Source organism: Melospiza georgiana, chromosome 19 (assembly GCF_028018845.1).
Source record: "Melospiza georgiana isolate bMelGeo1 chromosome 19, bMelGeo1.pri, whole genome shotgun sequence".
NCBI classification, from domain to species: domain Eukaryota; kingdom Metazoa; phylum Chordata; class Aves; order Passeriformes; family Passerellidae; genus Melospiza; species Melospiza georgiana.
The window spans coordinates 9,826,569-9,854,417 of record NC_080448.1 but is presented as its reverse complement, the minus strand read 5'-3'; the positions used below and the strand labels follow the sequence as shown (position 1 = coordinate 9,854,417).

General features: G+C 41.7%; 1 protein-coding gene across 2 annotated transcripts; it reads right to left on the bottom strand.

The window, feature by feature from the left end:
• Positions 1-281: 281 nt before the first annotated feature.
• GOSR1 (golgi SNAP receptor complex member 1) lies at positions 282-27,528 on the bottom strand. 2 transcript variants are annotated; one of them, XM_058037704.1, is made up of 9 exons: positions 27,465-27,528; positions 27,001-27,115; positions 25,303-25,390; positions 24,998-25,105; positions 23,842-23,933; positions 23,613-23,687; positions 9,515-9,544; positions 3,897-3,979; positions 282-2,386 (listed from the first exon to the last, which is right to left on the bottom strand). In XM_058037704.1, the coding sequence occupies exons 1-9, from the start codon at positions 27,493-27,495 to the stop codon at positions 2,262-2,264; spliced, it is 747 nt and encodes a 248-aa protein (XP_057893687.1). In that variant the 5' UTR covers positions 27,496-27,528; the 3' UTR covers positions 282-2,261. The 2 variants fall into 2 exon arrangements, with proteins under 2 accessions (XP_057893687.1, XP_057893688.1); XM_058037705.1 differs by having other exon boundaries at positions 27,007-27,115.
• Positions 27,529-27,849: the final 321 nt, after the last annotated feature.

Sequence of the window (27,849 nt, the reverse complement as noted above, 5' to 3'; positions counted from 1 at the left end):
TCCCTGGGCCAGATGCAAACACATCCCTCCAGGGAGCACAGCACAACACCCGCTCGCTCTGCCAGATGATGATGAAGGGAAAACTCCAAAGATAATTAAATGTATTTTTCAACACAAAACTGACTCAAAACCAGCACAAACAAAAACCATGGAGGGGCTGCCAACACCGAAACCGTTTCCAGTAAAGCTTTATCAGAGATAATTCAGCATATTTCCATTATTTTATACTAAAATATATCAGTTCCTCCAGAACATTTTCATAACATGAAAAATCAATTATGTTTACATATTTATTATAATCTACATATTTTCCATAGCAGCTTTTTCACAATAAGATTAAATATATGCACCAAATAATCAGTTAAGTCCAATAAAAAGACTTGTTATAAGATTAAATAAATGAATTTATTTATGGTACTGAAGATCTTATATTGCCAACTATAGAGCAACCAAATCCTACAAATCCTAAACAGATGCACAAGTGCTGATCAGGGTCCCTCAGGGGAGAGGAGGAATCAAAGAAAAGGCAACAGGGAGAGTTTGATCTCCCAACACACAGACCCATTAATAACCCTCCTTTATCCATCAAGCTTTTTCATAAACCCCCTTAATAAACACTTCATTTCCAAATGAGAACGTTCCCAAATCAACCAAATAATCACCCTTTATTTCAAATTCAAGCCCCACAGTTTTACACATCTTAATTCCAAATGCTTCCAAATCCCAATGGCAGGATGGCTGATTAGAAGCCCTTGTTGACTTTTTAGCACAGGGTTATTAAGTCTGCAAAGAAGCCTTTAAATCCAGACATTTTGGGTGTAACAGCGTGGGTTTGCACACTACACAAGTCTCTATTCCCTCCAGCTCACAGGCACTATAAAATGAAGTAAAAAATTGTGTCCATCCCACTGGACTCTGCTCCAGAGGAGAACATGGGGACTGTGTGACATTTGTGGGAGATGGAACACATGGAATCTGTTAGGAGCACTCTAAGTGGATTGTGAAAAGAGTTAAGTTCTTAGAAAGGTATTTCAGTGCCAAGGCTCGAATTTATTGGGTTATGATATGACAGATGGAAAAGTGTTGTTGAAAGAGCAGAAAAAGCTGTGATCTGGGAAGCTGCAGGGCCAAAGCCACTGCAGATGTCAGCTTTGTTTACAGACAAACAACAGGGTTCTTTTTGCCTGTCCAGACCAAGAAAAAGTTTTTCCCCCCCAGATAATGGTAAATAACACTTGTTTCACTATTCATACAGTCAGCTCTTGGCTAGGAGGAGTTATGTCCAAAACCTTTGTTATAACCATCATCATTTTCATTTCCCATCAACAGTTTAGATCATATCCTTCTTACCTGCACTATCAGAATAACTTCACCTAAATTACAGTATAGGCTTTGTAAACTGCTTATTGTGTCTTTATAAAGATCTTTTATGATGCCAGCCAAAATGAAAGCATTTGCACCCAAAAGATTCCTTCAGGTGAACTCATGTTTGGTCACTTTTCAGATGACTGAACACTTGAGTAAACAGCTGCTGGGACACTGTGCTCCCTTTTTACACAGTGGGACTTTGTCAGTCCCTTTAAAGCCACAAAAAATCTTATGATCTCCCTCAGAGGGTACTTTCATATTCATGTTCTGTGCAAAAAGTGAACACAAACCCCCTTTTTTTTTTTTTTGCTAACTTTGAGGAATTTGTGTGAAGCACAGTTTTCACAGCATGAATTATGCAGAAATAACTAGAATCTCAACCAGGAGTTAAAAATAATTACAGAACATGTATTTAGTAGTAAAGCAACCTGAAGGCTTAAAGCTGCAATATTCATCTCTCAGGGTGAAATTCAGTACTGGGCTGGGATTAGAGGGAAAAGCCTTCCTGCTGAGCTTCCACACAAGGCAAACTTAATCCTCTCCCACTCCCCAGCCAGCACCAAACCTCCCCAGCACTGCTGAGCACTGGAACTGCTGCCCCAGTCCTGGTTAAGCATCCCATGGGCACTTACCTCGCAGTGAGAAAGGGAATTAAAGACAAACAAATCCCACCAAATTTAACCCAAAGGAAGGTGAACAGGGGAGGAGAAACACTGCAGCTTCAGCCCGAGCCCAGTGTCGGTGGCTACCATCAGAAGCTCCAGACACCCATGCTGACAGCCCCAGCCAGGAGCAGGCTGTGCGAGTCTGATGCTTCCCCCAAGTCCCTTTTCCTTGGCTGGGAGGAGGGAAGGGTGTGATGAGGTTTGGCAGAGTCCAGGGGGGAGCAGCCATCAATGGAAGGCGTAGAGGAGCAGCAGGATGGTGCAGACGCCGATGACGCCGCCCAGGATGAGGGAATCGCGGCGCTTGCGCAGGTTGATCCTTTGGATCAGGCTGTTCACGGCTGGAAAACGGTCTGGGAGGGCTCTGAGTCAAGGGCACAGCACAAACAGGGATTCACCAACAAGCCCCAAAGGCTGGATGGGGAAATGCCAACACTGGGACTATTCCCAAGCGGGGAGAAGCAGGAGCAGTAAAGGCTGCTGGATGGAGAGCAGAATTACAACTGCACTCCACTGACTGCAGACCAGCAGAGAAAAGGAAACAGCCCAGAGCTCACAGTTACACACAATTCACCACCTGACCACCTCTGTCACTCTGAGTTTTTAAGATTTTCTAAGCCTTCTGATGTTTACATTCTTGTAGCAAACTTTCTCACACACTTTCTGTAAATAACTTATTGGTTTGCATTCTTTTATGGAGGAGAATTTGATGGACTGTTGGTTTGTCATTGGAGAGGTGGCACTTTCACCCTCCAATCCACTGTCACTTTTGGAAAACTAAAAATGTTTGAGTCAGAAAATAAACTTGCCTTTTCTCCACCTTGAGAGCAGCAATGTGTGCTCGTGTTGTTTCATGTCCTACAGCAGCAACCTCAATCACCATTTTAATCTCCACTATGTGAGGCTTAGTTACTTTTATTAATCATGTTTAAATGAGAATGAAAAAAAAATGGGGTGGTTACATGAAACATCTGTGGAATTTCTTCAGTGGGATTCTGTTACTGGCAAAGAGACAACCAAAGGAATTTCTTCAATAGGATTCTGCTACTGGTGAAGAGAACAACCAAAGGCATTTGACTGAGAAAATCCTGCACATTGCATGACCCACACACTGTGCAAGCTCTGTAAAACCACCAGGGTGTAAATCCATCTCTTAATGTACAAAATACAACTGCCAACAGGACAATCAGAGCTTCGTGTCTTTGGAACTGAGAATCTTTTTAAGGCCAAAGCTTACTGAGATTTTATTGGAATGTTCTTGCCAGCTGCTAAGAACTGTAATGAAATTTCTGGGTTACCAAGATGCATCTTTCCAGGATGCCATGTGTCTGACCAAACAGTGCTGACATTGTCTATTGAAGAAGGGAAGGAATAAGTGGGAAAACCACAAACGTGCCTGACTTGACAACGTGGCACAATCTTCAGCCCTGAGACAGAACATGCACAGAAACCAACAAGCCAAAATCTCACAAAAGTGTGACAGACAAGAGGATGCTCAGGCCCTCACTTCTCTTAGCTGTAAACCACAGCAAGCAGTGAGGAACACCAAGCTTCAGCTGTTTTGAAAGCAAAAAGCAGGACCTGAAATGAAATTGCACTTCTAGAACAGCATACAGCAGGGAAGGAAGGCCAGGAAATGCTGTTGCAGGCCTCTACCTGAAAATGAAATTCTGTTAATTCATATGCAATGCCCAAATTTGACCAGAACCAACTTACCACATTTCCCATTAAGATGCTTCAGTCAGGTTATCAGGTGAGCCTGATAAAAACCTGACCTGTTTGTCACTGCTGATGACAGAGTGAAACATTGTGCCACAACTCTTCTGAGGCACAGGCAGCACCAATACTTAGGAAAAAGGATACTTGCCAAGGTATTCATCTTGCTTTGTATTGACTTCAACATCCCTCTCTGAGAAGTCATATTTTCTTTTGTTGCCATGGCAATGCTGGGGAAAGAAAGAGGATCAAGTTGTTGGTGCTAAGAATAATCCACAGCTCCCACAAGAGGAGAACAAGCAGGGAATGCTTCTTCAGAGGCCAATGAATGGCGTGAAGCAACATGAATGAAACCACAATTTTCCCATTAATCTCCCTCTTTTACAGTTAAATGATTTCAGTTTTATGTGAACTGTTAACAGTGTGAAACTCTGAGATTTCTTGAAACAGGCAGGGTTTGACTTTTCTCCTCCAGCCCCAATGAAAACTGATATTACCTTACAAGCAACATAAGAATGATGCTCTCATGGCTTAAGCTTTAAATTTAGAAGTTTGTTTCATCCCAAATGATGCTTCCATCACAGCACAGAAAAAAATCAGTTTCTGAAATCTGGTCCTAATTAAGAATATCCCCCATGGTATATAAGTTTTCATTTTCTTTGTTTCTTTACCAATACAAAACTGAATTTCCCATTTCAAATTTAAACTGTTTTGAAGGTCAGAAAAAAAGCAACCCTGCTCTTAAAAGCAAGATATTAAATGAAATTATAAAGAACTGTTCAGTTGACAAAGCTTGAAGACACAGAAAGAAAAATATGGCAAATACTGTTCTCCTTGCTAGCATGTGTTTCAAAAATACATAAAGCAGGACAGAAATACAACAAGGCTTCATAATAACTCAGAAAAGTCACCTCTGCTGCTGTTGACTTCATGTACAGGAATAACAATGATTAAAATAAGTCCTTGGATGAGTTTATGAGCCTTAAATATGGAGGGGAAATGTTCTGGAGGAGTAAAAGTTAAGTGGAAAAACACAACAGAAAAATATAAAAGGAAACCAAAGCTGTCATTTCAGAGGGAGGAAAATGTGAAATGCTGCTTTTACCTGATACAAACATACAATTTTTCAATGCAGGTATTTTAGTCCTCTAAAGTAAAAAACAACAAACTCACAAAACCACTAAAAATTTGCTGTTAAGAAGCGCACTCAGGGAATTTTGAATTACTAAGAATCAAGTTAGGGAAAAAAAAAATCCTATCTGCACACAGGAAAGTTTGTTCAGTAACCTACAGATTCCCATCTCCCACCCCCACACTGACTTGATATTTGTCCAGATGAGTTTTTAATACAGTGTCTCTCAAAGCACTTCTGAATTAAGTCCCATATTTTTGTAAGATGCATCCAATGACTCATTAAAACATCCATTCATTTACAGAAGTGAAAACACAAAATGATTTCCAGTATATAAAGTGCTCCTGAGCCACCTCCAAAATGCCTTTAGAAATAATTATTCAGGGAACACAAGGTTCCTGCTTTAATATCTGGGGAGTGAAACTGTCCATTTCATATAAAAAGGCAGCATGTAAAGGGTTAAGAGATTGAAACCAATTTAATTTTTTTTTATCCAGTATTTTCAAGAATTTAGCTCAAAGGGCTGGGTTTTACTGGAGAGCTCTGAAGGAAAAAAACCTGGGGTAATTATAATTTTTAATATGATATGGTCTAGTAATGAAATGTAATTGTGATATTCATGAACAAGAGCTTAACTGGATTCCAGCTACTATTAACAAATCAAAATTCAAGCAAAAAGCAATGTTGTTCACGTATAATTTGATTATTCAACCCTTGAGCTGGTTTATCTAAGCCTTCAGATCTGTAAAGGAGATTATTAAATCTAAGAAGCAGCAGAAATCAGAGTTCCTGGGGACCAGTCCAGAGATTGGTTCTGTATCTTGAGCACTGCAGATTCCTCATATCCTCCATCAGACAGTTTTGGTTCCATTCCCATCCCTGACATATGTTCATTGACTTGCTGCTGCCATTGCCTCACTGACAAATGCAGATTTTAAAAAAATGAATCCCATCCTTGCCATTCACAAGACTGACCCCATTTAGTCACTCCCAGCCCAACCCCAGATCTCAGGACCTGGTTCTGCTGTTCCAGAACTCGTGTGGACCTTTCCCATCCAAAGATGAAACATTTCTGACTGGAACAGGGATGACCCCAATTCCACATTTCACTTGGAAGCCAGCAGGAACTATTCTCAGTGCTGCACTGGCTGGAACTACCAGAGCTGGGTGTAAACCAAGTTTCTAAAAGCAGATGGTATCTGGCCTGCTCTCTATATTTAATATTAAAGCCCTGCTCAAGCACAATGCTCAGCATTGCTGCACTTCTGGAGAAATCTCTCCCAGTTAAGCCCAAGGTCACAGCCATAAAAACCCCACCTATCTCCTGCCCAGAGCAGCAGGAGAATCTCAAATTCCTGTGCTTGCAGTCATATTTCCCTCAAAAGTTCTGCCACATTCCAAGTTTGCCCTTGATTGTTCAGCAGTGCCGTGGGTATGAGAGCAGCCAAACCTCCCTGCAAAGCAAACTCAACTGATATTTGTACTCAGTCTGCTCTTTTCACTGGCATAAAACCCTCAGGGTAATAAACACTTCCAGGCATTATCCCAGATGGACAAGTCTAACATGCAGAAATACACTTTTAATGCTGCCTGAGTTGGAAGCAAAGATTTTTGAGTTAAATTAATGTTTAAGCTGTTATTTCACCCCACGCTGCAGCCACATCCATCCAGCATCACTGAGGGAAATGTAGCAAAAACTCAACTCCTGGCTTCACCCATTGAGACACATCAGTCAAATCTACACTGCTGGAGAACTGAAACAAAAATCTAAAGAAAGAAGTTGTGTTTTTAAAAATCAAATAATTCACGTATTACTGGAACTCCTGCTTCATTTTGCATGCCATGAATCATACTTGCTCATTGAAATTCATGACAAGGTCTATGATTAGGGAATGGACTCTGTGACTGTGCATAGAAATGAAAGCTCTAGGTTTAAATTGGTAAAAATTCTGATTGCATCACTTATTCTTTGTCTGGAGATACACTTCTATCTTTGTATCTCTAAATATACACATATGTGTATGCATCAATGCATACCTACACTCACACCCTGGCAAATTCCTTTATTCTTTTATTTATTCCATTGTTTCCTTTGATGAAGCCTAAGATCAAAACAGAACAAACATTTCCCCAGGAATGCAAGTGATTTTGCGTGGACACTCTGGCAAGGTGGTTGTGAAATGAGAGAATTCTCCAAACGTGGCTCATGCCTTTAAGAAGTCAACACTCAGTGTGGCTGAGCTTTTCCCTTTTATTAAATCCTAATTACTACCTAAAGAGATAGACCAAATACATAAGGAGACCATTTTAAAAAATGGAATTTATGGCTTTGGTCTGGCTTCAGTCCAATCTGCCAATATCCAAACATTGATGGATCAAGTCTCAGAAATAGAATTACAATAAAATCATAAGAACTTGTCACACTGTACAGACAAAACTATAAAAAATATTCCAACTGAGCCAACATAAAAACAGAAATTGTTAGAAAACATGAAATAAATGGTCTGCTATTTTGGAGGAGTGAAAATGTTTGAAAATGAAAACCAGAGAACTCCAAACATATTAAGCAAAATCTCTGCTTATATTTAAATCTGGCCAAGGGAAGTGAAGGCTGCTCCAAAAGAACTGCAGTACAAAGTATCACATCCCACTCGCTTCTGGAGAGAAATATGCTGCAGTAAGAACCCATGGCACATAATTCATTTAAAAATTGATTAAAAGTTCGGTAATAATGACACATCTGGAGTGACAGCCCTGCTCAGTGCTGTGGTTACTGAATCATTTCAGCTCAGGTGCCCATGCACACCCTGGCACGGATGTTTGCTCCATGGAGAGCAAGAGTCAGACTCCTCACTTCTCTTAATGACAGAAAATCAGAGCAAGGGCTCACAATTAGTGGCTGCAGCTCGTCAACAAAAGCCTCTGCACACACAAAAATGTGCTTCTCAATGTTTGGAATCAGTGCTTAGTAACAAAGCCTAAGGAAATAAAAGTGTGAAGGAAATAAAACGTGATTTCCTGACTGGCTTAATTAAAAAATGAGTAATGAACTGCAGCAGATGTAAACCTTGAAGACAGAGCAGTAGCCAGAATAAGCTAATTACATCTCAAGGAATCTGTCCTCAAACAGCTTCTTCTGCACAATTCCCTCTTTTATTTGGGTTACAATAGATAAAAACAATTGGTGAGTTGGGTAAACTCCCATCTGGTAAATTTACTCGGGAGGCAGCAGGATTTGCCATCAATTAATGTCACACCCAAACACTTGTCATTACTGGGGACCACAAGGAAAAAAAATTCAACAAAAAATTCACCCTGGTTTTAACAGAGGCAGAATTCAACTCAGATTTAAGTGGAATTACATTTCCTACTCCATGTCATTACCAAACCAGCTCTTTTTGTACCAAAAAACTGTAAAACATTTCTGGCAACAACTCAAGCAAGAATTTACTCCAGATAACAAACTGTGCAAGGTTGAGAGCTCCGAGCTCCTCTGATGACACAGAATCCAGAAGTCAGGCCAATGACATAATTACCAGTAATTACATGTAATTTTGCAGGATATTAAGAGTAATAAATCACCATATGCTGCTTAACGTTCTGCTTACTTGGAGTGGCAGCAAAAAAAGAAATTCACCAAACACTGAGCATTTCTGAGATGGAAAAGTAAGATTACAAGCATGACAATAAAGGAGAGGAAAGGACTAGAACCCAAAACAAATACAGCTGGGCTAAGCTGGAGAAATATTTTTGTGAGGCTGTGCTGAAATTGCACCACATTTTCAGGTATTATTGCACTGATCTGGCTCATCACCACACACTGATGTGGTTTAACACATTCTTCCTCCATGTTAATTATCCTGAGCCCACTGTGTGCACTTAAACCAGCCCTTAATGGACACAGCCTTGCTGCAGCTCTAATTATTCTTCTTGATCATTTATGTCAGTACATGCATTGTCTGAAAGCATATCTTACTTGACTTCTTACCTTTTTTTTCTTCTCTTTTGTTTTAAAGCAATAATCTAAAATTTAAAACCATTAAACTGGGCATTATTACAGTTTGAGTTATTGGTCTGCAAAAGGTTGCCTTGGAAAAGGCACAGATAATAAAATTTGTGTTGCTGCAGTTCTATAATGTCTAGATTAGTTAAAGAAGGTATCACTTAAGTATCCAAACAATGTAAGAAAAGATAAATAAATGTACAACAGCAATAACCTCTCAAGCAGTTGTGGTAAAAGCCCTCACCTCTATCAGCTGCACACTGGGTGCTGAATATTCTGAATACATTGAAAGGCACAGAAATCAGGTTTTACAGGAGTGTGACTGTGAGAAGGAACATCTTGACTACAGGAACAGCCCTCAGCAGCTCAGCCTGGGATTCACTCTGCTCCAAAAGGTGATTCACCCAAATTTTCTAAGCTAAGGTGAATAAAATATTTAAGCAACATTCCTATGTCAATATTGAATAGAAAAAACCCAAACCAAACCCATCAGCAATTCATTGTAGTACTGCCAAGGAGCTGGAAACAATACAGTTACTCTATAAATATAGGGACTGATATATTTAGACACAATTTAATGGAAATGCTGATTGTATGGAAAATAATGAAAATTTTTACATTCATTCCTACCTTATTGTTTCTTCTATCAGTCGATCTGAGCTGAAAGCCAAAAGAAAAAAAACAAGTTAAAGAAAGTAACAAGCACTAAGTACTACTTTAGATCACTAATCAATGATCCCAATCATCATCCTAATAAATTTGCTCTTAGAATGTTTTATTTCTGGATGTTGTCATATTTTGCTGCTACACAGGTTTGGTTTATACAGAGTTTGGAGAAGATGCACTGGAGGAGTGTGACCATGTCTGAGGATGAGGGAAGAGATGAGGATCATCTGACTCCATGTTTCAGAAGGCTTGATTTATTATTTTATGATATATATTACATTAAAACTATACTAAAAGAATAGAAGAAAGGATTTCATCAGAAGGCTAGCTAAGAATAGGAAAAGAAGGAACGATAACAAAGGTTTGTGGCTCGGACACACTGTCCAAGCCAGCTGTTATTGGCCATTAATTAGAAACAACCAACATGGGCCAATCACAGATGCACCTGTTGCATTCCACAGCAGCAGATAATCAATGTTTACATTTTATTTCTGAGGCCTTTCAGCTTCTCAGGAGGAAAAATCCTCAGGAAAGGATTTTTCATAAAAGATGTCCGCAACAGAGGAGCATTTCCTAAGTGTAGCAAGAGCAGCTGCTGAGGAGAACATAAAACACTGAGAAAACAAGAAAAGGGGAAATAGCTCTGTGATTTATGGAGGTCTGTTTAGAAAGGAGTATTAGAGAAAGGAGCAGCTAATTTTATTGCTTTTTAATCCTGCCCACCCCTTCAAAAAATATCATTAATGATGAAAAAGTTGAGATTGGGTCCATCTCAGAGCCCTGCTCAGGATCAGCTCCCCAAACCCTGGTTCATGCTGGCAGAGCCCTTCTGTGGAACAGCAGCTGGGTGAGAGCTGAGCTGATGGAACCCAGCACAGCCCATGTGTCACACACAGCCCTGGTGACAGCGGCCCTGTCCTGCCTGTCACACATTGATCCAGCCCTGTGCAGAAAGGGCAGCCCCAAGCACAGCCCAGAAAGGACATTTCATTAAAAAAACCCAACACAAACCATTAAAGAGAGTAACATAATCCTGGGAGGAGTGCAGCTATTTCCCCTTTTCTGTGCTCAGCTTTCACACAGGGTTTTCATCACTGCTTTGCAGGCAGTTGTGAAATGTCACAAAAACCCCTCTTGTCACAGCAATCAATATCTGCAATGTAACCCTGCCATGGAACAGGTGCCTGCATCATTCCCACAGTGCACCCCTACAACTGCTCTGTTTATCTCACAGATTCACACAAATTCTTGGAGGAAAATGGTAAAAAAAATTCAGTTTGCAGTTTGAGGAGGAAATCAGCCTGACAGAAAAGCAGTTTGATGTTGTACTGGCTACTGCTTCCAGTAGTAAATCAGAATTGACTGCTTCCAAACTCCAAGATGCCAGCAGGGCATGGCCACCTCCATCCTGCACCCTCCTCATCCCAAGTGTTTTGCCAGCCCCCAGAGCAGCACAGCTCTGCCTCTGACTCAGCCTGAGCTGCCTGATTTGGAACTTTTCTCCTTCCCACAGGAATTCTGGAGATCCCCCCACAGCTCCAGCTGGAGGAACGTGCTGGGCCACGTGTGTGACCTGCTGGGGAGGGGGACAGGCAAACACAATGACTTTATTCCTCTGTGCAGAGAACTGAAAACACCAAGGTTGCTATTTCAGGCTGCCCATGGCTTGAAATACAGACACAGAACAGAGCACTAAAAATATTTTGATCAATTTTAAGCTGCCAGGGACTTGACTGGGGCAGCAAACAGAGCTGCACTCTAAGATTCACATCAGCTGTGAGCACGCTGGTTTAAGCAAATAAAATCAGTTTTATTCACAGTGTGGTGTTTATTCCACTGGCACAGAGAAGGGAAACACCCTAGCTGTGTACACAGAGCAGTCTCACAGCATCTCCTCATGTCCCCAAGGCAGGCAGAACAGGAAAGCAATGCATTAAAGATTTCTGTAATCACTGAGACTCCCAGAGACACAATCCAGCTGAGAATGTGCCTTTCATAGATAGTCTCTAACAGACAAGTGTGTTATGTGGGCAGGGCATAATCAGAATAAACTGCAAAACCATTAGAAAACAGCCTCAAAAGCAAGAGCAGTGCACAAGAATGAATCAGTTTAGAAAAGGTTCAATTCTTTTTTAAAAATATCAATGAAAAGGTAATAAAAACCTTGCTGGTAACAGGTTACACTTAAAAAAATTCTGTGGAAGAAAATGTTACAACAGCCCTATTAAAAAACCTACCTTAGAAAAATCATTACCAGCTCTTTGTCCATTTAACTGATGAAATGATAGAATTTTTATGCTGATGAACTGAAGATGACAGAGAAGCTGAACACTTTTACAGACCTCAAGTGAACTAGGATGTCCTCCAAGGCTTTTAGAGCACCCAAATTAGGCTTGCCAGTGTGCAGCAGGGACACTCACTGCTTTTTATGCTAGAGAAAGCTGTAGATGGGCAGCTTTATTCCTTACTCAGACACATAAACACAAAAAGTGACTTAAAAGCTTCAGATGACATGACACTGCTTTATTTTTCTATGTGTATGTATGTTTATACACACACAAAAATAAACTCTGGGAATGTGGCTATAGAAAATGCTGATAGAAAGTCATAAAAATGTAAAAATGTAAAAAGCAGTTCTGAACACCAGCACAAACAGGCATGAGCTGCAAATGCCAACACAGGGCATTTAGCAGGCATCTGAAACCTCAGGATCAAATGTTTCTCAATCGATGTGGAGTGACCCCAAATATTTAAAAGGATGAGATGCACAGGAATTTCCCTCAGAATGAAGATGTGTAGGTGAGGGCAGACTAAAGGAAGCACAGATTTATCAGCACAGCTTTCAAGCACAAGAACAATCAGCTCTTGAGAGGATTTCCAAACTCATCCCTCCTTGCAACGTGAACAAACCCCACAGGAATGGCCATGGCAATCCCTGGTAAAGGCAGGCACAGCAGGAACATTGCAGGGATTCTGCTCTGCAGGTTTGGATTGCTTGGCAAATACAGATTGTAAAGTTCACTCACAGTGACACCCAAACAGAAGCATCTGTTTCATTCATTTCACAGCTCATAACCATAAAAATAAGTCAGATTTAAGGAAGATCAGGAACACAAAGTACAACAGGGCCCAGAGACACAAGGGAAGTTTGCAGATCTCTGACTATTAATAACCTGTTCTCCACAAATAGAAGCTGTTCTCACAATTAAAAATAATGTTCATTTCCCAGAATAAAAAACTAACATTGAACGAGGCAATTGTGCTTAACTTACATATTCAAAACACTACAAAAAAAAGCTCTTAAATGAAAATCTATTGAATTTGTTCTTCTGCTGTCCAAGCAAAGACAACAAATCCAGTGGACATTTCCTCATGAACATCCAAGCAAAAAATGGTTCTGGGCATTATTAATCTGACTTGCCATCTGTTTCAATAAACTCTGCATTTTCACCTGTGCAGAGAGACAAAGGTTTTTAAAAATCCTACAGGAAAGAAAGGCTGGAAGGTGCTGAGGCAATCAGCTCCTGTAGGAATGGCACAAACCCAGCAGCAGCCATGCATATGGAATAGCCAGGCCTCTGTGCAACTGCTGTCTGCAGAGGGTGGCACAGCTTGTCCCTTAAATATGCAGACAGGTAAATTAATCAGAAGGAGAAATTAAGTGAAATATGCCCTCCATGATAGAAAAAAGCCCTGCTCACAATATATCAGGCTTTTAGAATTAAAAGAAAGCATTTTATGTTGTTTGTAAGGCAAATCTGTGTGTCTGTACTTCAATAAAATTCATTAACGGAGATGAATACTTAGCTGAGTAAAACTCATCTGCACACAACTCCTCTCACAACATGCTTTAAACCCTTCAGATGAAATTAAGGGCAATATTATCATATAGACTTATTTAAAAGGGACAGGGAAAACCCTGTAGAATAAACTAATATAGCACCTGATAACTATTTTCTTCCTTTCAGAAAGAATAACTACAGAAATAATTTTACATTGTTCTTTCTCTAACAGCAAGATAAATCACTGAGTCTCTGCTCTCTCAAACTGCCTCCAATAAATCTTTCGGATTTTCACAGTCCTGGATCACCAGGCAATGTGGAGCTTCCAGGAATGCAAATCCTGCAAAACACACTGTAATACAAATCTACAGGTATAAAGCAAATCTGATTTATACACTCAGTTATTTTCATCACCATAATAACAGAATAATAATAAAAAACCACTGTGCACACATACACACAAAAAAAACCCCATCTCCAACTCATTTTTTCTGCTTGCCATCAACATTCCTTATCATATTAAAAATTCATAAAGTCATTAAGCTCTTTAAAAACTTAAGTAGAAGAATGTAAAGCAGAACACTATTTTTTCCCCCTCCCTGTGATATTCCAGATATTTTAAGACTTGTCCCAAGTTGCTAAAGAAGACAAGAATTGGTGTAAAGTGTATTTATTTATTAAGAGCAATATATCTGACCATGAAGCATACATCTTCCACTTCCAGCATGAGAAAACCTGGCTGGCCAAAAACAAAGGCATGAGGCATTTTCAGGGATGAACACTTTCCCCACAGAAACCACTCCAAAAGCAAAGAAAGGTTCCAATACTGACCCAAACTGCTCTCTTTTGTTGGTTTTCTTTGAGTGCTAATTCAAGCACAAATCAGGATGCTAAGGAAATGCAATTTTGTCACATTGTCTGTTGCAGAAGGCAACAATCAAACACAAAACCCAGCACAAATGTGAGCATTAATCAATGTATAAATTTGCTGAACATCATCACACCTACAATCTCTGAACAGCTCAGTGAGCTTATTTCTGCACATCTCAGAAATCAAGAATGAGGAATAGTTGCAAAATTGGAAAAGAAAAAAAGCAAAATATCACATTGCTTTTCATCAATGCAAGCAGTTTGTTAAATCTAGAATGAAAGGCACTGGAACAGAATCCATTGCTCTAGGCAAGAGTAAACCAACATTGGCTGGTGCTGAATTTCCTTCCAGATGGAAAGAAATTGTACATGAGGGCAGAAAATACACAGAAGGCATCTCTTTTCACTGTAGGGAAAAATCTGCCAAAGGATTTCCAGGAAAATAATCTGGTGAAACCTCCTCCAACTGCAACCCTGTAACACAAATTCAGCAAAAAATCCAACTTCTAGCAACATCACTAAGTAAATACCTCACCAGCTCATCAGTTCCAGCCATTTGGAGTTTAGATACACTAAGAAAAGCCCTTTCTTTGCAGCTAACACCTGTAAACACATAACCAATGAAAAAATTAGTTGTTCTAGCTCAGTTTAAAGGAGGCAAACAGGTACCATGCGATTTTCTCCCTTAAAACAGTGATCCACCTTCACAACATCTGTTTCTCCTGGATGTCCAAAGGGTATAGCCTGCACCTCCACTGAACTGCATGGAGTTGTGTGGGAATGGTCAGATGGAAGAACTGTTTCTCTAAAAGAGGAGTTAGCCAAGAAAGCTCTTTGGCATGCAGACGACTGGGAAAGTGCCTGAGAGCCCCAAGAGGGTGACCAGCAGCAATACTCCTTCCCTTAGAGCAAATCTATAAGGGAATAAGAGCTTCTCAATAACCTGCAGGGTTCAGTTTACCCAAAGAAGTCAGGTAAAAACTTTAAAAATGAGAGCAGCTCCTGCTCTGCACATGAAGGGCACAAACCAGTGCCAGGGTGGCACCACCAGGGTGGTGGGAGAAGTTCTTGGAGAGCCTGACCCTCCCCTATAATTGCTCCATATTACCCATAGGAACAAAGTGAAATGAAGTGAGCAGGGCAGGCCTTACTGTAAGTCATTATCAGCAACCACAACTGTCAGAACAATTCCAGTAACTTCCTAATGGACTCCATCGGCATTTCCTCAAATTTTACATCTGCACGCTCTGCCAGCAGCCAGGGCAGGGCTGCCTGCACCATTCCCCTGGTTTCAAATGTGGAATTTGGATGGGACCTTGAACCAAAGGGAAAATCCCTCCAAAGGAAGCAGCACAGGCTCTGCTGTCTGCCATGACCTGGGTGCAATGGAGCTCTCCCAGGATAACCTGGCACGGCTGATTTGTTGGGCACACACACACAGGAGATGCTCAGCTTACAACAAACACAAGCTGTTTGTAATCTGTGCTGTAACAAAATAGATGGGATCACTTTTCTAGCTCAGTGTTTTTTGACTAAAGCTTGGCAAGGCTAAAGAGCCATGCTAGTATTCACACATTCCTAAGTCACAGGAAAACACAAGGTGGAATGTCTTCTGCAAGAGACCCATCACATAAAAACCTTCATAATTAATATCTTTTTAATTTCCAGTCCAGCTAACACAGAAATGAAGTGAGAGTTATCCTTAGGATGACAACCCAACTTTAATGTAGGATGAAACCCTAAAATCCACACTGACAGACACGTGTTCTGCTCCCTAACTGCATTTCCACCTGCTGTGGTTCTGAGGGTTTTTTTGGGAGAAGCTCTGTGGCTTTCATGCAGGACTTGGCTGAGGTGCCTGATTTACAACTCTCTACCTGCCTGTTAATTAAAGCTGCAGAAAATGATTCTTAAAGCTGCATAAAATGATTCTTAAAGCTGCATAGTTAACTATGCAACGTAACAAACACTTGTGGTTCAAAATGTAAAGTGCACACTACATTTCAACCATCCACAAGCCAAACCCAGGATGCAATTCATTAATGGGTAAAGATCTCAGCATTTTTCTCCTGACCCAATTTCCCAGGGTTCTCAGGGCTTTTTATCTGAGACTGAACAAGATGCATTCTTCCAGAAGTGCAACTAGACTTGATATAAACAAGTCTCTCAAGTGAGAGGAAAACACTCTGCATCTTTCAAATTACAACAGGACTGAAGTCCTTGAAAAGTTCTAAACAGAACTCTTATTAGGATAAAATAGGGATGCTTTAAGGGTAATTTGGATCTAGTTCTGCTTAGCATCATGGATTTGATGGAACACAAAGGAATCTGCACAGCAATCATTCAGCAGCCAAGAATGAGAACCTAATTCTGATGCATTAGGAGAGGTTGAAATTAAATAAAAACTCAAGAATGACATTTATGCAGCAGTGTGGTAACTTTCCAGAGATACACTCTGCATATGAGAAAATGGAAATAATCACTATTTAACATATCCATACACATCAAATTGAGTTCAACAGCTTGTTTTTACTGGAGGATCCAATAGCAAATAATGAGCAAGCACTTCTGGCCCTAAGGAATAATGAAGTGCACAGCCACACTGACAAAAAAATGACATGCTGCATTAGAATATAAAAGTGATTCTGAGATTGCACAAAAGGAATTCTATAAAACTCCACAATTGTTGATTCTGTTGAAAAGCTGCACCTGCTTTTCAGAACCATGCAGGAAGGATTTCAGCACTCCTGAAAGCCCTAATTTCAATACAGACCTTCGAGGGGGGAAGCTGTCCTAGTTAAGAAACAACGTTGAAAGGAAAGCTAAAAACAAATAAAACATGCATCAGTGACTTGTTTATTTCTGAAAGGAACAAAAAAAACTTCAGAAGAAACCACAGAGCCCTGAAGTTTGAAGTGTGGTTTTATATCCTTCCCCTTCCCCAGATCAAGACCAAAGTGCTGTTTCTAAGGGGAAGCCCAGAATCAAGAACCAGAGCAGAGTTTTTGTCCCAGTCACTTTTTTTCCCCCCATTATATATTCAGGCAATCTTTCACTCTGTGAGGGTTTGCTTTTTAGCTCCTGCAGACATTCATAAAGAGCTACAAGAGTTTCCACGGCCACTTTCCCTGGGTACATGGAATTTCATCCATAAACCTTCAATTTTTATACAGATAAAAAGCAAACAATGAGCTTGAAGCTTTTAATGTCAATGTGGTCACATCCTTTGCCACCTGGATAATAATAAAATTCAGTTTTGTACTGGAAGTAACACAGGAAACTCCCAAACTAAGTTTTGTGCTGTGTCTGGAGGGTTTGATGGTTTTTTCTCCTCATTTGGTGTCCTAATCACTTTAGACATATTGAGGTATAAAAATGTCACAACAGTCATCAGTGTCAGGGAAATTACTGATTGTTAAAGCAATCCAACAATCAGGAAAGCATGCAAATAAACACTGAGGCACAGAAGCTTTGGTTTAGTGGTTTGGGGTAGAGGTTTTTTTCTAAGTCCTAAATACAGCACAGGAAGATTAAAAGAAATAGTTGATTTTACCTTAATGAAGCCCAAACTATTTTTAGAGGAAAAAAACTCTTAAATCCTGAATTGCTCGGCTGATTTTCATGATCTTTTATTAAGTTATTTATAAATAATAATAATACCCAAGAGAGCATCTTCCTTCATTGCCTGGAAGCTTTGAACCTCCCCAAACTCTCATTAAACTACTTCAATAACTTGCTCATACAGACACATAATTATATATATAGTGAAGTTTCTCCTTTCCCAGAAGACACGAACTGTCTCCCTCTCTGAGCATTATTTACTATTAAATAAGAAAACAGCAAATTATTCTCAGTCTGGGGCGGCAGTTGAGCAGATGATGTGCCCAAATGTCATTTTCAGTCTGGACTGTGACAGGGGAAGCTGATCCAGCCACTTCCAGAGTGGCCTCACAGAGGCTCTGCCAGCAGCCTGGGAGATAAAACCCATTCAAGCCCAGACAGAGATAAGGCTAAAGCAAAGAATCACTGATGCAATCAAGAAAACTCTGCAGCCACAGAATGGGAGACAGAGCAGAAAGACAGACTAGAATTGTATTTTGAAACAGGATTACTGGACAAGCTGTTGTGCATCCTTAAGTAAGCCTTTGCAACACCAAAAATCCTCCTTTGCTCAAATCCCTTCTTTGCAAAGCATTTTCTTTGTGCTGCTGCTCAGACAGAGCACAGAGCCCTGCCCCAGAGCTGAGTTATTCAGTGCTCAGGCAGGGAGGTGATTACCACAGCCACACAGCACTGGCACAGCTTTTAATGCAGCAATTTCTCAAACTTCTTCCAGAAACAAAGAAAACAAGCCAAGAGTGTTTGGGAAAACAGCAGCACACCATTGCCAGAGCTCTTGCAATTAATGGCCAGCAGAGAGATGTTTTAACCTAGATTCCCCAATCCCTCCTTGCACTGTAAATTCCAGTTCAATGGGCAGAGTGCTGCAGCCCCAGATCCAAACCCTCCAAATCAGGGCCATCCAGAGCTCCTCTGTCCTCCCAGGGCAGAGCTGGTTGGGTTTTTTTCATCACAGAACAAAGATTATTCATTCCCAAGTGCTGCTTCAGTTAAAATCTGCATTCAAATTAACAGAATGGAACCACAAGAACACTGCATTCTGCTCTGACATGAACAAAAAATCAGTTTAATTAAGAGGCAAGTTTGGTAATTAAAAAAAAATAAATAAATAAAACCCTTCCTAGGGCTGACTAAAGTGGAGCTCAGCAGTGCTGAGGCTGCAGAGCAGGCAGGCAGCAGCACCCAGGGAAGGGCTGATCACATTCCTCCCTCCCTGCTGTTTCCCCAAGCACCTTGGGATGGAAAAAGGAGCTGGTGAATGAGCTGGTTCTCCTGAACTCTCTGTTTCCTCCAAGAGAAGATGAAGGAGATGCAGATGAACTGTGTCTCAGCTGGAGCAGTCACTGAGTGTGCCCTGCAACTGGAAATTGGGGAGTGGATGGGAAAGGAGGCAAGTACAGCTCTCTGGTCTGGATCCAACCCTGAAGTTCCACTGAAATCCACAGGAATCTGAGCAGCAACAGCACAGTGAATGGAAACCAGGGCATGCAGAGCAGAGAACAGGGAGAACAAAAGAAAAATAAATTCTATTAAGGTAGGAAACTGGCAGCTTCCTCCCAAAAGATCAAATCACCTGTAATCAAAAACCCTGCAAGGTGTCTCTGCATTTTGTTGAGTTGATTTCTCTCTGCAAATCAGTGCTGAAGTGGAAATTTGTCAGGAAACAATATTTAGAGGAAAAACAGTCACTAAGGCACTCCCCCCATTAAGATCTTGCCTGTAGCACCACCAAAGTTTGGAAGCAGTTTTCCTGGTGATTATTCTCTAATCAATGTGCCCATTTCTGCCCAAACAACAGCAGGAAATTTGAAATAGCTCTGCTGATAACAAAATCCCATAATGAAAGCAATAAAAGTGTTTACTACTCCAGAGTACTCCACATACATGAAGCACTGCACAAACATTAATTTCTCCTCATCATCTCAGGTATGTATTATTAATCAGCACCATTACACAACTGCTGCAGGTTCCTGTTATTTCTTTTGCTCACTCCTCTTATTCCTCTCTTCTCTTTCCCATGCAGCACACGTCCCTCTGATTTGTTTACTCTCCTCTTTTTCCTCCTTCAAACAAAGTTCCTCACCCACCTACTCTGGCACTTTGACCCTCTCTGTGCCAGTTTTGAATATTTTAAGACACACAGAGGTGTCTGAACTCTTGCAGCAGGTTCACCTCATCTACCTGCACCATTCACACATGAGACTCCAACTAAGAGGATTTATAAAAATTTTTATTGGATAGATTCACTCCAACTAAGAGGAGTTATAAACATTTTTACTGGATAGATTCACAGGCTGCATAGCAACACTCAGCAAAAACATGCAGTCACCTGACAACAATTAAAACCACAGCTAATGAGATCTGCACCACACAGGCACCTGCTTCACCACCAGCCACTGCTTTTAGAAAGGGATAAATGACTAATTTCTGAGTGCTGGAGCTGAGTAATAAAGCAATAATCACAGACTTGCCCCACAATGACAGAACTGGTGTGTTTTCACCCAGTTTTACAAGGAATTCATTATGGGTAGTAACACCTGTAATTTCAATCTAAACTTCTGAAGATTTCATCAATTTTTACACAAACTCATCAGTACCCCCTGCTATCACTCACCTACAACACAAGGGAGATTTTCACTTGCATACACACACAATATTGCAAATTTAATCAAGGACATTAATTCCTTCTTTGCTGACTTAGACTATAACCCATCAATAACTGCAGAATTTCTCAGGGCAGACTCTAAGTTAACAGAATTGTTTCCTCTGAGGCAGCACTTTTCAGAGCAGTTTTCAAAATGCTAAGCTAGATCTATTCATCAAAATTGTTCTCTTTAGATGGAAAACAGCATTAGAAGAAAAAGAATGACTTGTTTGTACCCCAGGCCAAAAGCACACAAACAGAGAAGATAAAATACCTTTAGGGAATGGCACAGACCCAAGAAAACAGGATTTCAAAAATGATCAGCAAACATGACCACGCTAGATTGGGTATTTCTTTAAGCCAAGAAAATCTGAGGTATCAGGTAAAAATATTAACAGGGCATCAATACTCACCAACATCTGTCTGCCAATCTTATTTTAATTAATAGGAGTTTAAAAAATTATGTGTTATTGTTCACATCTCCAGTGGTTGGCAAAGCTATTCTGGAATTACCTGTCTAGAACTCAGAAACTGAGTGACTTGGACACTTCATGCCTCCTATCCACAGCCAGCAGAACTTCTGGACAAATCTCCTTTCCCAACAAAAAGCTGATTTATAAAATGGACTGGACTGAGCAGCAGTGAAGCTTCTGGAGGGAGAAGAACATGATGTGTTTTGTGTCACCCTCCCTGGTGTGGGGAGCAGAGCACAGGGCCCCCTGTGCCCCTTGCCCAAGGGCTGCCCCAGCTCCAGGGGATTCCAGGGTGGGAATGGCACAGCTGCCAGCAGCACTGACACAGCAGCCAGCCCCTCCCTGGGAAAGGGAGGCCAAATGGATGCAGGATCCTCATGGCTTAATGGAGAGCCAGGCACTGGCAGGGTTTCCTCAGTGCTTTTTGCCATTCCCTGCTGCCTAATGTGTGCTGGAACCTTTGATTCATCAGCATCTGGCACTCACAGATCTTTCACTTCCTCTCCTTTTTCAGGATTACCTACATGTGTAGCACTAAGAGGATCTTCTTTGTGGTGCTCACAACGTGACACAAAAATTAAAGAGGCAGATTTAGGCAAAAAGCAGAAGTTTGTTGTCTCTCCTGTTGCTCCCCAGTGAGACATCCCACAAACAATCCCAGCCTGCAGCTTTTTGAAGAGATTCATGGAAAACACAGCCCAGGGCAAAGCCCAGTTTGTGTTTATCCTGTCTCACATGTTGTGCATGAAGGAAAAGGCTGACAGAATATCTGGCACTCAGCACTGGGGCAGCAGCTCACACATTCTGTTATCAGCTCATGCAAGAAATATGTAATAGGTTGAAATACTTAATATAATAAATTAGGCAGGGTCAAGAACAAGTGAATTCTCCAATATCTGACATGAATATGTAATTCCTGTGGCATTACTACACTGCTCTGGAGAATATAATAATAATACATTGCAAAGTTTATATTCCTGTGTCTGTTTTTCAAGCTCTTTTCATCGATTTCACTCCACTGAAAACATTTGGATTTTTACTCCTGTCTCTTCATGTAATTATATTCATCATCTACTTCTGTCAATTAGTCTGGCACCAGGATTTACTGCACTACAAATATTCAGCATCATGACTCACACAAAGCTTGTCAATTTATCCTAGGAGCATGTTTGGTGTAATTTGCCAGCTCCTGGTGAATTCTTGGGACCTTTTCTTAGCTTTTTGGCATGAACAGCTCATTAACTGCTTCCTCTGAAGACAAATATGTTGAAACTCTCTAATAATTTCCTCTGCCAGTATCTTTTTCTGAGCTTACTGATTCTCAATTCAAAAGTTCTGCAAGCTTTGATTTCTTGCCAATGTTGTTTTCTCCTTTTACACTGGATTTCTTCACAGCCCTTACAGTTATCTCCACCTTGCAGAGCATTCCATGATTAATTTGGTCCTGTTTACTAAAGATCCTCAACTCACACTTATTTCTGGTTTTCTTTTCCTCAGTGTTGTGGTGGGTTTTTTTCAAGTCTTAATGTTTTCAAATAATCACCCAGGTGGTTTTAAACTATTTCTAAAACTGCCTTAACTTTATTTTTCATGCATTTTAATCCTATAAACATACTGCAGAGCTTAGTATATTAAAAAAAAACAAATAATCAACGCTTCAATAAATGTTAGGCTCAAATTCTGAAGACATCTGCCAGAAAATGCTTACAAAATGCTGTAACTTTTCTGCTCTTAATTTTTGCAAGCTTTTCAAAGCAATGGACTCAGGACAATATCAGTCTCTTAGAAGGGTATTTTACAACTCCAGAAATATTTTACCATTCTATTTCAAGATCATGCTTAATAGAAGTCCTAATTCAAGCTTTCAGTCAATTAAGTTTTAAGTTTTAAATACATTACAGAAAACTGAGGATGAATTGGTGATAAGCCACAACTGAAAAAAAAAATTGATTTAATTTCCTGTAGATGTTTCTTGTGCTGTTTTGACTATAAATTTAAACATAAGAAAGCCACATGTAATTATTTATTTATTTGTTTTTTTAAATGCAAGCCTGCCCTCTCGTGTGAGCCTGGGATTTAGCACAACTACAGGCAAGGAGAGAGGCAGGAAGACCAGAGCTATCTCCTGACTCTCCAAAAACCACAAATCCTCCAGCTCTTTGCTCTCACCTGTGCTGTTTTTGCTGAACAAGGACACACAAAGCAGCTACTCATAACTTAATGCCCTCTCTGCAACAGGAATAACAACAAAGTGCTTTCTATTTGTCTTACCTGCTAACCTAGAATCAATTTGCAAATATTTAAGTGCATAGGTAATTTAGGAATGAATCTCTTCCATCATTTTTTGTGTAGAGACAAAAGGAGAAAAGGTTTTTCTCTGTCTGACTGACAAAAAAAAAGGAGAGGGAAACCCAGCCAAATCATGAGAGTTTCTATTTAGTTTCTTAAGCTTTACCCCAGTCAGAATGAAAGACATCCACTCCCTTGGGAGGAAGAGGTCTGAGTCACAAGTGACTTGCAAAAGCCCCTGAAGACAACACAAAACTGGCACTGACAAAATCCTAAAGCCCCAATCACTGACACTACCAAGCCATGAACATTTAACCAGCTGAGTGAAATTCGGGTGTTTCACCCCCAGAGAAGTCAGGCAGCAAAGAGGAAACAACACCTACTTGCGGAGGTGCTCGTGCTCCTTCAGGAACAGCTCTGTTCTCCTGTTGTTCACGCCAGAGCCGCTTTTATACGACCTGAAATCCAACAGAACAGAACCTCACTGAGAACTGTGGCTTCAAGGAACTTCTGCTTTATTCAGAGCACAGACACATGAGCTATGCCAAGCATTCTCTGCACCTTCCCCCTCTGAGGACAGTCCCCCTCCTTTGCTGTACCAACACAACTTACTCGATGTCTTTCCGTACCGATCCCAACAGGTTCTCCCTTTCTCGTATTGCCAAGAAGTTTGCTTTGGTTTTGTGGAATTCGTGTGTGTAATCCTGTAATGACAAACAGTTATCCCAAAATTAGGGTCCCGAGGTGAACTGAGCAACACAACACACCCACAGGAGATCCAGCCACCTTTAAAATTGTCAGGTGTTCTCTAATAAAAGGTGCAAGATCAACCCAGGAATTTAACAGCAAAATGCTGGAAGTTAATCCAAACTATTCTTAAAACTCACTGCTCTTAGAGTAGCTGCTAAATGGGATGGCTGCAGCTACAGTTGTGGAGGAAAATCCACTGCAATTCCTTCTCCCAGTTTCAGATATCCTCACCTTCCTGATGAATTGGTTTGTGCTGAAATTTCCCATCAGAATCCCTAACAAAATCTACTTCTTTGGTGTGGTGAAGATGTTCTTGAGTTTATTCTGTTGTTACACAAGATTAATAAAAAAATAAAGATGACTGCTCTTTTTAAGATGCAATTTTACATTTTAAACCATTTCAGGCAGGTGGTACTTCTCAAAACACAATTTAACTGGCAGCTGGTGTGCACTAAAACCACTGTAACCATTCATACAAATGCTATTGCTTTTCACACTGGGCATGGATTGCACAGATACCAAACAGAAATCAAACTGTACACAACCAGCCAAATAAAATATGCATTTTAAGAGTACTACACCATGAAAACATGGTTAATTTATAGCACTGACTGGTAGCTTTAACCATCACATTTCCTTCATCTCCCTTGAGAAGCTTAGGAGCTTTTACAATCATGTTTTCTGAAGTGTGACATTCCCTTGCACACTGTTACATGACAAGCCACACAGACAAGGTAATTCATTACATTTCCCCTTTTGCTACATAAAACCCACCCACACACGGCAGCACCCTTTATTGTTCTCTCTCAGCTAAGTTCCAGTCACCAACATGACATAAAAAGCACAATTTTCTTCAACTCAGAGGTCAGCGGGTGCCTGGAGAAAGCGAGATGGAATCAGTGGCACTCACAACTCCTGGTGAGACACTCTGTGATACCAGCAGAGATAATAATAATAATAATAATAATAATTTTAGCCAAAGAAAGAGCACAAAGGCAGGGAGGAGGCCCTTGGTTACCTGCAGGATGTCCCTGTGGCGCTGCAGCGTGTGCATCAGCGCCGCGTTCAGCGACGGCACGCCCGCGCTGTTGGTGTACTCTGCCATCTTGTCATTTATCCCAGTCAGCTGCAGGAGAAAAAGCACCCCAGAGAATGAGAAATGGCTTATTCTTTGCAAGAAAACTACAATGCACAAGCTGAAGGAGGCAGCTAGACGTGCACAGCTTGTTTAATACCCACATTGGGATTTCCTAATATCCGTCACAGAATCTGGATTGTGATGCTGCCTAAATGCTGAAATCAGCCCAAAGTAACTCGAGTTACCTTTCCCAGAAGTTGCTCAATTTCCACAGCCATGGTCTCAAACATTCTGTCCTGGCTCGATCCATTTAGTAGAGGAGTTGTGTCAGAGCTAAGGAGAAGAGGAGGAGCAGTTACTGAAAAGTTGCATCATTTCATGAGCACCAGAAATAAGGAACCACCAGTGACAGGGGCTGGAAAGCTGCACTATACCCAGGTCTGCTAGAGATTAAATAAGCTCTGAAAAATTACATTTTCTTATTGTGCATGCCTTTAACTCTTATCTGAACAGATAATACAGTACCACGTGCAGGAAATAAATATCACCTCTCCTGGGAAGAAATTCCTGACAGCTGTCTGGTACCAGTGTCCTCTTCCCCCCAGCTTTTAATCTTGATTTATTTATTTACTGGCAGGAGAGAGCACTGCACTCTTAGCATGTTACTCCAGCAACACAATCACAGCTTAATAACAGTGTTAGGACAACCTGTGACCTATTAAGCAATCACTGTCCCACAGAGCAACACACACGACACCATTTATCACAATTAGTTTCACACACCTTCCCTGCTTGCTTGTAAACTGAAACCACAAGGAAAAGTCACATCCCAGACCATCGTGCCGATCTGTGATAACACCCCTCAGAGATTACTCATGGCTCTGGTAATCTGCCTTGAGTAAGAGAAGTAAGTTTGGCACAGGACAGCAAAAATAATGAAATCAATTGGATAACATGGGAAGTAACAGCACAGACGCAGAAACAAAAGTGAAACTAGAGCTGTTCAAGATTATCATTGCTGAGATGCTCTCAGGCTTCCAGAACCGTAAATTGAGGGAGAGGTATAAAATGGATTCAGTTATTAAATATAATAAAATAGAAAAATATCAATACACATACCTAAAGCAGCAACACCCACAACAGATATAGTTAATAAGCAAAGAAAAGTTTGCAAATGGATAGAGAGGTTGATAATTCCTGCTGTGGAATTGCAGGGAAGAGCTCACCTTTGGCTCACAAGACACACCTGAAGAGTTTTACCACATTAATTCTTCAGTCAAACATAAATGTAATTAAAGCAAACAGAAACCACCTCTATATATACACAGAGACCACGTGTATACACACACATCTAAAAACACATGTGCAGCTCTTATTATTCTCATTAACACTGTCCCTGTCCATGGCAGAGGGGTTGGAATAAAATGATCTTTGAGGTCCCTTCCAACCCAAGCTGTTCTGTGATTATTACTCACCTCAGCAGCAAGACAGGAAGAAATAGCCACTGGTTTTGAAGAGAGGGCTTGTTCCCTGCACAGCTGCTCAGTGCTCCAGTTCCCTTAAAACTGGGATTACCAACAGCACACCAGCCCACCTGGGAGGTATAAAGCTAAATTCCCCTAATACTGAACTCCCTGAAAACCTCCTGTTAGTTTAATACAAGAAAAACTCAGAATTAAGCCAGTGTAACAAGCATTAAAAAGCTCACTGATCCCACACAGACCAAAATCCAGCTTTCCCCAGTGACCTGTCACCCACAGCCTGACTCACACACCACCATCACATCCAGAGCAACACCAGCAGCGAGAAGCGCTGAAAGCTCCCCAGGAATCCAAGCCTTGAGAGCCACAGGTGGGACCAGCACTCAGCAAACGACAAAACTGCACCAAGCACCACAGGCAGCGTTTAAAACATAAAAGAAACATAAAGAAACGGGCTAGTACCTATACCTGTCGCGTCTTCCGTCTCGGGAGCTGCTGTAGCTGGTGCAGAGCTTGCTGAAGGAGACCAGCTTCAGGTCCAGCTCGTTCTCCAGCTGCCTCGCCTGCTTCCTGAGATCTGCAGGGCCCGGGGACAGTCACGGACCCGCCCGGGGACCCCGCACCTCCGCGCTCCCGTAAAGAAACCCACAGGGGAGAGGGGACCCTCGAGGCCGGGGCGGCCCTCACGCCGACGGGAGGGCACGGCTGGGCGCCCGCAGCCCCTCACCCGCAGCCCGGGAGGGTCCGGCGGGGCCGCGGGCTTCATTCAGCAGACACCGGCGCCTTATGGCTGACAGGCCGGCACCGCCCGCGCCCGCCCCGGAGAGAGTAGAGGGGTCCCGGCGGCCGTCCCGCCCTGCCGTGCCCGGGCCGTGCCCCGGGGGCCCCGCAGCCGCCCCGTGCCCGCCGCCCCCCGCCCCACTCGCCTTCCCAGTAGTTGCTGCTCCCCGCCGCCATCTTTGTTGTCCAACGTCAGCGCGGGCCGGGCGGGGCACAGCGGCCGGGGGGAGCGGGGCGGGCCAAGCCGGGCGGGCCTCCCGCGGCAGCGCCGCGCAGCGGCCGGGCGGGGAAACACCGCTACCAATTCCGTTCTTCCAGCCCCAACGGCGACGGCGATCCCCATCCCAATCCCATTCTTCTAGCCCGATCCTCATTCCAATGCCTCTCCTCCAGCCCCGACCGCGATTCTCATCCCAATCCCGCTCCTCCAGCCCTGACCGCGATTCCGATCAAAATCCCGCTCCTCCAGCCCCGATCCCCATCCCAATTGCGCTCCCCCATCCACGACCCCGGCCGCGATCCTCATCCCAA

What these genes read in the sequence shown, in the direction of transcription:
- GOSR1 (XM_058037704.1), bottom strand. Translation starts at nt 27,495, where the DNA reads ATGGCGGCGGGGAGCAGCAACTACTGGGAAG. An exon ending in GAGCAGCAACTACTGGGAAG is followed by an intron (nt 27,116 to 27,464) that starts GCGAGTGGGGCG and finishes CGGGCCCTGCAG; the next exon opens with ATCTCAGGAAGCAGGCGAGG. An exon ending in CTGATAGAAGAAACAATAAG is followed by an intron (nt 3,980 to 9,514) that starts GTAGGAATGAAT and finishes TTCTTTCCCCAG; the next exon opens with CATTGCCATGGCAACAAAAG.